The sequence below is a fragment of the Physcomitrium patens genome, chromosome 18, assembly GCF_059467195.1.
Source record: "Physcomitrium patens ecotype Gransden chromosome 18, ASM5946719v1, whole genome shotgun sequence".
NCBI classification, from domain to species: domain Eukaryota; kingdom Viridiplantae; phylum Streptophyta; class Bryopsida; order Funariales; family Funariaceae; genus Physcomitrium; species Physcomitrium patens.
In genome coordinates, this window is record NC_143427.1 from 10,661,501 (window position 1) to 10,674,079 (window position 12,579).

The 12,579-nt window shown below is 40.6% G+C and overlaps 1 protein-coding gene across 1 annotated transcript; it reads right to left on the reverse strand.

The window, feature by feature from the left end:
- LOC112295518 (nuclear poly(A) polymerase 1) lies at nt 1-3,017 on the reverse strand. Its single transcript, XM_024547245.3, has one exon. It carries the CDS (start codon nt 2,313-2,315, stop codon nt 654-656), a length of 1,662 nt encoding a protein of 553 aa, XP_024403013.1. The 5' UTR covers nt 2,316-3,017; the 3' UTR covers nt 1-653.
- Between the last annotated feature and the right edge of the window lie 9,562 nt (nt 3,018-12,579).

Below are 12,579 nucleotides of genomic sequence, written 5' to 3' on the forward strand. Positions count from 1 at the left end.
TTGTGTGAGTATCAGTAGACTTTATTGAGGTAAGAACGCTGGGCGATCCAGCAGATACATTGCAGGTACATGTCAAGAGGAACAGAAAGTGAGTAATTAGCCAAAAAAAATATTATCATACAGGCTGAAGTACTGTAGAACATATTACACGCGATTCTGGAATCATCCAAATCGTTTAGTTTTTTTCTGGTTTTCCTCTTTTTTTTCTTTTTGTATGCTAATCCTGGTTAAGAGCAACTCATTCCCCAACTCCCCTCAAAATAGTATAATGTCAAACAAGTAGCTTCCTCTCACTGCAGCCTACCCAGGGTATTCAGCATCATAATTCCTTCTAAACTGGTTCTTCAAGGAAATTGGGTGATCTGAGAACCCTTAAGAGAGGGCAACAGCTCAAAAATATCGATTCCGACAAACTGTGCTGGTTCCAAGATCACGCAATGTCCAAGGAGAACAACCTACGGCGTCAATAGCAAACTATCCTCTAAACTCCACGAATCACCTTTCTTTCCCCACTACCGCAATGCGCTGTATTCACAGAAAATCTCCCTTCCTCAAGCTTGGGCGTGGGAGTGACAGGGTAAATGACCTCCAAGTTACAATACAAGGTTTCTGTGGGTTATTAGTGCCGAGAAAGACCTTCTCGGCCTTAACAATCAACTCTCAGACCTGAGCTCAACCCTAACCCTTTTTCCAAGCACACCAAGACTTTCTGCACCCCTCTTAGTGCCAGGAATTGGCAGCTCAGGCTCTTCACTTGGTGGGGTCACCACGGACCTTGTGCTCGCTTCTGGAGACTGAGATGTGGGTACATTGTCCGGATTAGTTCCAGGTTTATGGATCGTAGGCCTGGGAGGCCGTACTGGACGGATCCCATTAGGAAATACATAGGTTGGTATCTGCTTCGGCCGCACATGCGATACATGGATTTTCATTGTCGGCTTCCACAACAAATACTGGTTTACTGAATGTTTGAACTCAGCTATCGTGTGACACATGTCGAACGGAGTTGAACTTGGTGGAGCACCCTGCTTACGTTGCAAAGCCACAAAGAAAGAACAAACCTGAACTCTCTTACTTGTATCATGGAAAGCACTGGGATGTGGATGACACTGAAGCGCGCCAAATGTGTCTTTCTCCACCTTCAGAATAAGCTGTCTGAGCCGCGACTCTACCCAACCCTTCCAGATTCTAAGGTCTTCCTCGTCACCTGCACTGATGTCGATTTGTAGGTAGTTTTTGTAACTCTCAAAGAAGGGGTATGGTTCAAACAACTTACTCCAATCTGCCACTTTTGAATCCAAAGAATCACAAATACTATCCCCGCGCTTAAACTCCTCTGTCATAACGCGCAAGGTGCTATTGGAGACATTGAAACTTGAATTCTGGCAGGGATACGTGGGGGTTATGATTGGCATCAAGTGTGACCTGTCTCTGGGATTCCTGCGAGGATCCCAAACGGGAAGCCCGAGAGGACCCTCCTCGATTGCACAGAGCATCACTGGGTTTGGCCAGCGCCACTGCTTGTACACCCGAAAGAACCTCGACAACAGCACGCTCGGCACGGCGTTAGGGTAAAGTTGGCAAATGCGAGCCACAAGCAAAGCCCAGTTAACACCTCCCAGAAACCCGATGACATTGGAATAAACCCCTCGCCTCTTGGCCCACAGCTTCACATACCTCAGAGTAGTCCGAAAGTGCTCCATGTTAGGCACGAGGCGCAGAATGCGATCCGTAACCCGGCACCCATTCAAACTCCGCACGCTCTGCTCGTCCACGTTTTGCAAGATGGTATCTTGCAGAATGTCTAATTCCTCAGGGATGACCCACAAAGGCAGGCGCGCGTACAATAGATCAATAGGGATCCCGTTGAACTCAAAACTCATGACAGGCACATGAGCGTCCGGCACCGTGTGCAGCTCCGTGACCCCTTCGGTTTTCTGCAACAAATCATGCAATTCCACGAAAAAATCCTCCTCCCGCGTCACATAGCAAGGACCTACACACAGCGTATCGATGTCCGCCCCAGGCCCGTGCACGCCGAGCCGGTAGGACCCAAAAGTGAAAATCTTACACCGCGCTTCCCTCACGTACTCATCGTTCAGCCCCTTCTTCCGGCTCATCGACTTCACCCACACATTCACGAGCTCATCCAACCGCCCCAGAACCTCCTCTCGCCGAACTTCCTCTTCTCGGCTACCCTGCAGCGCCAGCCCCTTCACACATTCCTCCAATTGTTTCGTGTTCACGTAGTCAACCTCCGTTGGGTCGGCCGTCGAGATCGGCTCCGTCACTCCCAAATACCGACTCCCTTCCATCGCCTCCCACTCGCATGCAACCACCAACCCTTCCCCGTCGTCTCTAACCCTAGCCACTCGAATCTCCCCTCCCAAAACCCCCCTCCTCCTCCTCCTCCTCCCCCTCCTCCACTCTTTCAAGCTCCGCCTCGGAAATGGCGAAGAGCAGAATACAATAAAATGAAAATAACAAACAGCACTCTCAAACCCTAATCTTCCCGCCCAAACCCCGACTCCTCCTCGTCCTCACCCACGCACGTTCGTCCTCACCGCCACCAGCGCATGTCGCTCGCTCTCACGCACAAGACACAGTGCGTCGCAACTACAACAACCCAGCAAGCCTCGATGGCTGGCGGGCTCCGAGTGAAGATGAGCGACGGGTGAGCGCTGCTACCGAGGAACGACTCAGCCTTCTAAACTCGCATCGAGGTCGAAAACATCCAAAGCATGCGCAAGCTCGCAAGCTTGCAATCTGCTATCCTGTTCTAATCCCTCCCTCCCTTTCTCTCCTCCCTTCCTTCCTTCCCTTCTTCCCTTGTCTCCGTCCCTGCCAGCCCGCGTCGCGGACGACGCCCCGTCCCTCCTGCTCTATCCCCCGTCTCTCTCTCTCTCTCTCTCTCTCTCTTTCGCTCTCTCGGTGTGTTCCCGCAAGCGCAGACTTTCTACTAGGCGGGAGCTTTAGTGGCAAATGCAATTATTAGGTTATAATGGGGATATGAGAAATGCAGAAAATGGGGGGGGGGGGGGGGGAACAGGAACAACGACCCAGTGCCAGATTGCGACCCACTTGCAGCTCCCAAGCTCCCAATTGGTTCCACGTCCCGTGTTTCACCACCCTCTTTCTTGTCTGGTCTTGGCCCCTCTTCCACACACACTCTCTCTCTCTCTCTCACCCTTTCCTCTTTTCTCCTTAAACTTCGATAGTTCCTCCCTCTCCTTTCGTTTTGCTAGCTTCTCTGGTCCTTCGGAGGAGGAGGAGGAGAACGATGAGGACGAGGAGGATCCCTTGCTCGTTTGCTCGGTGGGCACGTGGGTGGGTCGGGCCCTCTGGCCCTCTGCCTGTTGTTCCTCGCTTCCTTGCTTCATCCCTCTTAGCGAAGGTTCCGGGAAGAGGATTTGTTGTCTACCGTATAGGATGAGGCCACGTGTCCCTCTATGGGTTTTAGAATTCTTCTCTTCCTTCTTTGACTTGTGCATTTTCATGGTGTAACTTCTCCTTTCACATCCCTTTTTTTCGTTGTTGGTTTCCTCTGAAATGAAAAAATTCACATCTTTCAAGATGAATTAAAATTATATTGATATTATTCAAAAAAAAATTGATATTAATTTAAATATACATTACAAAAATTTTTATGTTTGCTTTAATGAACCTAAATATTCAGTAAATATTTTGAAGTTACAAAGCACAATACCATATAAATTATTGATATGGTACTCAATAAGAAGAAAAAAGTGTAACATCAATTAAGCCAATGCATTTGCAAATCGTTAATAATTTAAGATACTTCTATAAATTATGTAAATAGGATGACTTCTTTGCTAAAAATTTGATAGACTTTTTACATACAAGCTGATTGATGTATTGTATTTTGTATCTATTGAAGACCTCACAACAATATATGTGATACCAATGTTGTTGTGTAAAATAACCATATGAATATGAAATGATTCTTTAAGTAAGAAATTTGTACACATGAATTGATCAATGAATCACTTCACACTCAATTGCTCTGGTGCTTAGCATTGTAGACATCTCTCCAATCCTCGGCAAAAGGTTTTCCAATGTTCTCCCTTCCGAGTTTCATTGTAATTGGAATAACAATCATCGTAATTGGAATCACAAATTTCTCAATAAATCTGTGATCAAATTGGCACAGAGTGTGGTAGGTTAAATCGCTGCTAATAAATCTGCATGTAGGTGTGAATCGCTCAGTCATTTCATCAAAACTATTTAATCAAAGAAAGCATCGGCTTAACTGGGTCAGAGAGGAAAGTACCTCATTGATAAGCTGTGTCTCTGAGCATAAATCAGGACAATCTTCGGTAACCCACATTAGCTTCCTGAGCCCAGCCTTTCCGTGCCGATGGTGATATAACAACAATAGCTGAAGAAGGGGCCTACATGTAGCATAATGTTGTCCACATGGAGTTTAGCTGAAAGCACAGCTTCCAGCTGTTCCAGTGCAATCACTTAGTAACAAAATGTGCAAAATTGCAGCTAGAAGAACAACAATGAGAAACTGTGAAGTTAATTATGAGTAGTGGAAATTGCAGCTGTGGTTTCCTTCCCAAGTGATACACACCTCTCAATGTTTGCAATTTCACAATATTCCTCTTACAATCAATGATCTTTACACATCCGTCGTCGTGACAGCGCTGCACTTCTCCCGTGCAAAACCACGCCATCCCCTAATCATCCAACATGCTCACAATCATTCGGACAGAAGGTTTAGCACTGTCAGGTGGGTGTTCGTAAATACGTCGTCCCATCGACCACATACAGAAATGCGACATCCTGAGTCAAGATACGGAGGAATATTAGTTGTTGCAGTGGCCTTCAGTGTCGGATATATATCAGCGACTTATCGAGATCCTGAATAAGTGGATTTCCAATGCATCAACGCACGTACAGGGCATGAATCCTTGTTGACATGTACTTGTAACCACTCTCGCCCCAGTTGTCCAGCTACTACGAAACCAATTGAGGGTTTGTGAGCAAAATGTGCGTAGGATATGTGGAACTGACCAAGTTTTGCATAAACTGCACAATAGAAGGTGTAGATCAGGAAACCCTAAATGCTTGACAAATCTCAAATGATAGTTTATAGCACTGAAGATCTACACCTTGGCATGGCATATTGCAACAGGGATTGTCGACATAAGATGTATTTGATATGAAGACTTATAAGAACACGAAGTGCAGACTTGGAAGTGAACAAGAATGTTGTACACCCGGCAGATATTCATGAATCTTTGAATGTCTCGTGGAAGCGAAGAACTGCCGAAGAGACACCAACGCCACTGTGAAAAACTAACAGCAACTAACTATTAATGTGGCCCCATAACTTTTGTTCCATTTGCAGTTGAGTATCAAGACACACAATACAAACCACTGTTTCGCACTGTCTATAATATGATCCGAAGCTACTGGAACTACGGTCGTTAGCATAGGACTATAGTTGAGTCGCATTTCCTTTGGTGTCATGTTTGATCTTGCTCAAGGCAGCTGTCAATGTCAAGGGAAACCATATTTGTTATCAGCTCCTGCTACAAAAAGCACCGACTGTGCATTTGTCAGATCAAGTATTTAAAATCGGTTGATTTTATAAAGAGTAAATTAGGATTTGACAAACTGTCTGAGGGTAGGCGCTTCAGCGGGTGAAGGCAACGTTCGGTGTCTCTGAGCTCTTTTGAAGTACTCACCCAGGTTGGGCCATGCTTTGTTTCTTCTGGATGCTTGGCAGCAGGAGTGGATTTATAAGTGCAAGGTTTCTGCAGTTGATGTTGGTAGCCTGTTGGTCCAGTGTTATAGTAGCAGTTTGGAGAATTTGGATTAATCCAGTCTGGGCCTTTTTGGGTATGACCTTCATCAATGCAAGAAAACAAGAGTTCGTTCGGTTTCGACTTCCATGGTGTGCTCTCTAGGGTTTAGTTTGCATTGTGCTTGTTCTTTTTTATGTGCCTGTTTCTAGTATTTAAAGTGCTGTGTTTTGATTGATGATGTGAGTGCATGAGCAAAAGACACATGCTCAGTATTGCAGGCACATGAATCTGGTATGGTGTCCTATCTCGTCTCCCCAGGCGATCTGAAGAAGTTCAAATAGACCACACACCCATTGCAAGCTATATATTGTCGACACTCATGTTTGATGAAGAATCCAAAATATTAATATTGTCGATCGGGGGATGAATATCATCCACAGTAAATACATTCCACATTAATGGCAGTATCATACTTTTTTCACAATATTGCAATGCAAGGCCTCATTCTCAAACACGAGACATACTGTTGGAATGTATGCTCAAATTCCTGCACAAGTCGGAAAAAAAATTACTTTACTGATGTTTGCACTAATGCACACTGCAACATCAGAATGAAAGAAAAAAGTATAAAACATGTATACAAATTATATATATATATATATATATATATATATATTTGTACACACATGGTGTCTACTGCGGTTTTGTTTATGCATATTCAGTTGTTAAGAAATATCAAAACAGGCTGTTGAGGAGTCTTGTTACCTTCATTGATGAAAACAGTAGGACAAGTTGCCTCCAACGATACAAACTTGTTGATGTTTGATATGTGTAATATTATCTTCTTTGCTCAAAACTGATTCTCTAGAACAAACAACTAGTGAAAAACCTGTACCCAACAAACCAACCAGCCTCTAATCAATATGAAAACAATCTGTATTCAACAGAAAACTAACTTGTAAAAGCCAGCTTGTGATCAACATGAAAACAACAGGTACTCAATTGAAAACTAGCATATACTCAATCTTTGTCCAAAATGGCTGATCGCAGTTTCCGCAACAGCTAAGCTCATGTATTAATGAGATTATTTTACCCCCTCAGCTCTGGTCAGGTTAGGATTGTGAAACAATGAAATGTAACCAACTTGAAGATCATTTAACACATGTTGTCGCGCGTACACTACCTTGCTATGGAATGCGCAGCAACCTTCACCGAGGTGCCGCGGATTTTATGTCGAAACTAGTTCAGACTGAAAGATCGGTGGTTGATCCGTTTAATTATCCAACTATGCGACTTACCAAACAAGTAATAAAACCACGGTTGATAGTATCCCCAGTTCACGTGGTACCACCAGTTCACGGCACTACAATGGATATTGCATGATTCCAGATCAAACGCAAGGAAAAATATAAGCAATATTCATCTTCTACGGTGGATCGCATCAGAAACCGTTGGTGGGATATTATTTACACTTCCATCCACTGCACTAATTGGTTCATGTGCGTTTTCACCAAAGCCTATTCTCTGCATTTTCTCGTACTTTGACACCGACAATTGTCCCGACTCCCCATCGAGACTTCCACTGTCCCGACTCCCAATTTAGCCACCCAATCCCGACTTTCACAATCCGCGACACAGTCCAAAATTCCAAAGTGCCAGCTCCCATAGTCCCGACTCCCAGTCCCGACTTTCACAGCCCCATTCTCGACTCCCACGGACCCACCTCCCAGTCCTGCAGAAACTCTCCCTCCCTCTTACCCGGTGCAACTTCCAGTCCCGTCGCCAATCCCTGTCCCGCCGCGTATCCCCGTCCTAGATTTTTCGAATTTCATCTTTGACTTCATTGAGGATACCCCTCTCCCTTGTGCACTCCCTGTCCCTGTCTCCCTCCCATTCCGAGGTTCTCCGATCTCCTCAATTAAGATACCGGCATTCTGAATGATCTTTGCCCAAGTGTGAAGCACAACAACTCCCATCTCCATGGAATACTGACGAACCCCCTTGCAGTATACAAGATACAGAGCATAAATTTCAGATGATAGCGAAGCTCTCGTACAGAATGGAAGAAGAGATGTATTGGATGCTCTCGCATACAAACACTGGCCGATCGAACATCTGTAAGCGATTTGTCCAGCACTCATTTGTAAACCTGAAACAACATAACATAATCACTCCGATAATACTCAGAAGATACAATTGGACCAAATCGAGCTGCGGAAGATAATCACCCGAATAAATAAACTTAGTGTAGAAGCCCAATCACCCAACAAAGTCCCATCTGCCATGAAATAGGAACATAGAGTCCAGGAGAAGAAAAGATCTACCAAGCAACACCAAGACAAAGGAACTGCTTAAGTCTCGTTGAAGTCTATACAATGCAACAGCACAGAAATCTTTTTTGGGCGCTTGCAAAAATAATGTGCACAAACCACAGCTACGGGCATGTTCGCTGACCACATACAAAGAGACTGGTTCAAGATTCTAAGTACCTTCTGACAATAAGTTTGCAAACGATCTTTTAGCTTGCTCTGTTGTTCGTCCTTAGGTAGGTCACGAAAGTATCTAGAAGCACCTCCCTTGGTAGTGGGTGGAAATTATTCAGATCCAATTTGGTCCTCGAGATGCCTGTACTCACTGAAGAGAATTATCATAAACACAGTATTATTTAGAATATACTTTCCGCAAAAATGCATGTCCAGCTTGAACGATTCTCCATGCAATTAAAGAGCACATTAAAACTCACAACATAATGACCAGCTGGTGGGATAACATCCTATGCAAAACGTTCAAACCTAGGTTCGAAATCATGGACACGAAGTTACATGTACAAACTCAAAAGAAGAAGGGATCTCAAGTCTACCTAGATGGGTACGGACCTCCGTTTACCTGTGTACGTTTGACCTCTCCAGACTCATTCCAATTCTTTCCTGGGCGGTTGAAGTCGCATGCTGTCGAGATCTCATCTGTGACAACAGACGGCGGCTGCAACCAATGTTTCTTTCAAGTGAAGTTCATCACTGAATTGGATTCGCAAGTTTAGTATTGTGGCATATTGCAGCTACGTCCAGGTGACAAATCAGAAGACTCATCCCTGACGGCAGTATAGCGAGGATACCTAAGTTGGTGATCTAACTAACTAACTAAATAAATAATAGAGGGAGAAAGTCGTCGATCAGAATCACAAGTCTGTCTATGCTTGTTTGTATAGCAGAATCAGACCAACCAGGGAAGGACCAATATAGATGTTGCACTATGAAACTACGAACGCTGCAGTTGGTTACTTGCACCGACACAAATTGAAACATATGAACCTCCTTTTCATATGATTTGAGGCCACAATTATTTCCTTCTTGTACAATTGATCTTTTATTAGCTTTGCGACACTACAATCTTTATGTGCTTTGACGCATTTTTTAAAGATATAAAATCTGTTCCACACGAATAGACACCTAAACAATCGTCATCGTTCTCCATGTGCGTCATTATACTCAAAAACACTAACAAGCTGAATCTCTTGAACCTATTTCTACAATTATAGATGAGAATTCTTTTCCAAACATACCAACACATTTCAACATCAGCGAAATCGCCAAGATCTTCCCATTCCGTCCTGACTGCTATTACATTGTTATTTATATTAAAATTACTAAATTTTTCTTGAGACTTTATCCTAGAATCATAAAGGGACGCACCTCTGCTATCTAAAAGTAAACCCTTATAACTTTGATTTGCAAACACAAGAAAGTGTTGCTTCAATTCCATGCTTTTTAAGTCATCTGTTTTCTATTGGCAAGGGGAAAAAGAGGAGCGATTCCTTTTAAGGACACCAAGAAAACTCTTTCCATATCTTCCCAAGAAAAAAGTCAGTTATTATAAGATGTATTTAAAACAAGAATATTTGTACTTAAATTTAGAAATATCAATACAAAAATTAAAATAGATAATGGTAGAACAACATATATAATAATAAGAAATCCTTTATTTTCCTTGGAGATTAATTTCTCAATGAGCAAAGAAAGCACTATGATAATCAAAGGAGTCAAAGCTATCAATTTGTTGAATGGAAGTACAATTAATAAGAATTCAACTTATAATTAAATATTCTTCTTCCTTCAATTCTTTCTTTAATATTTCTCTCAAAATAATAATAATGTCTTATTAACTTATTAGATTTTTCCACTACTATTAAAACAGAGCAATTAATTTTTTCTAAAAAAGAAAATAAATCAATTGCTCTAAAAACATTGTTTAAGTTGGAAATACAAAACTCAAATTTATTGAACATTACTTTTGAATTCTCTAATTCAACACTCATTGCATATTCATGTTGAAAATCAATAGACAATCTTCTTTTGTATGATGGTTGGATGAATGAAGCCTTCAAAATAGGTTCATCTAAACAAAAACTTCATTATTTGTCATTCTAATCCTTTATCAAAGCCATAAGCATTTCCCTCATACATTTGACTAAGTAAAGCCTCATGCTATTAATATCTTTTTATTTAAGATAATATTCTTCTAAATTATAAAACTTACATGAAATCTTTGATTTAATCGTTTTAAATAAATATTCTTTTCTACTCAAATGGGAAGATAAAATAAGAACAAAGAAAATACTCAATTCATATCTTTCAAAATAAATTAAAGTTACATTGTTGTTAGAACTATATTAATATTTGCTATCCACATTCAAGACTATAATTTTTATTTTTTGGCATATGGAACCTCAATACTAAGAGAGTAGTTTAAAGCTATACATCAAAATTTTGAATAAAATATCAACACAATGCTGAATTAAAAATCAAAGCTTGTATGATTAAATCATAAGTAATACATAATGTAATAAATTTTTTATATGTATCAATTATTAACATACATAAATTTAATGCTAAAATTTTATTTATTATAATTTAGAAATAGATCAATTACATTGGTTGTAGAAAAAATAATAGATTTTGTTATGTAATAGGTATAAACAACAGTGATAATATCGCATGAAAGGTGCAATTGAGTAGTTGAAAATGAAAAGACCAATAATCTAATTTGATTGATTTATGAATGAACTTTCTTAAGTTAATATAATTTTAGGTTTAATTAATTAAAAATTGCTTGTATTAATGTTTGTCAAAGTTTAATAAAATGACATTAATTTTAAAGATGAAGTTGAACTTTAAATATGAATCAATGTAATATTGAGTATACATATTTATTTGATTTTGTTTTAATATTCAAAATATTTGTGTCAAACAGTATTTGAATGTGCATTAAATGTATATTTTTTTCCTAAATATTAAGAAAAAATATCTATGTATACAAAAGATATATTCTTAATTTGAATATTAAGGGCATGTATTGTTGAATTTTATATCCAAAAATACATTAAAGTCAATAATATATATTCAATATTGGTTGAAATCTGGAAAGATTAGTCTAAAATTTTGATGCAAAGTATCATGTAATATTTATTGTGCTTCCACTCTATGCAAATATATTTTAACAACATAGTGTCAAGGACAAGAACTCGATGAAAGCTAAAGAGTAAGTGAGACTTTTCTCAAAAAGAAATAGGACAAAATAGAAATATGTATATTAAGAAAGAAACTGGAATGGCTATTGCCAAAATACAAGAAAACTAGAGACCCTTGAAACTAGACTAGAAGCAAGAAAGGAGTTGACAAGAGTGAAGAGGGCTTCACTCTTGCCTCTATATATACTATCTAACTAGAAGCCACGTGGCGATGTTCTATAAGACCTCCAGTATATGTTGACTTTCTAGGCCACATGCCTTTGCTTGCAAGGCAAGTTTTCTATGGATGGACCACGTAGTTAGCTTGTTCTTTAAGCTTCCAACATGCGTGGCACATGGCTAACTTGTTGACCAAGTTTCTAACCTAAAAGTCAACTATAGACTCCTATAAAGTCAAAGCAGCGTCTATGAAGCTTCTAAGAAGCTTTTCTAGAAGATATTACACAATTAACCTACTTTTACATACTTTTATCTATTCATATAGGTAATTATATGTATGTCCGTGACATTACCCCCCCTTCTAGGGACGAGTTCCACGAGGAGCGGTGATTATATATTGAGAAAATCTAATATGCGGCGAATTGTATTTGCTACATACTCTGATCTTTGTTCTCTTCGAAGATAGTTGATGGGTCCTCTTAGCCATCGATAGTGTCCCATTCCAGGGCGAGAAGACCACCCTGTTATTTGATCACTGTTGAGGCCTTCATAACTTCCTTCAAATAATACATTTGAAACACCATCAGGAGTCGTTCCTATCTCCAATAATATCACCAAACATCGAGAATCTCTTCCAAGGTCGTGATACCAAACGCGTTGTATCTCACCATCTATTCGAGGAAGAACATGTCGTTCTTGAGGGTCTTCATCTCGGTTGCGTCGTCTTGAAGGTTGTGACAATCGCAATGTCTCATCCGGTAAGTCAGCAAACGAAGGTTCTTAAGTTGAATCCGCTGGTTGTTGGCTCTCCATCTAATTAGCATCACAAAATGCAAAGAAGTTACAAACAAGGATAGGAAATTGAATGTTATCTTGCCTCAATCTTGTCTCTTTTATAAGAGAGGTTTTCATCTTGGTTTTGATGGATGTCGTTGATGAAAAACTTTGACTTTAGCTGATGCATTTGCTAGATTCCTGGATGGCTCCCATGTGCGCTCACTAATATCATATCCGCACCAATGAACAAGATATTCCAGCTTATTTCGACGCCGCCTTGAGTCTAATATCTCTTCCACCTCAAATTCTTCATTATTATCTACTTCTATAGGAGGCGGT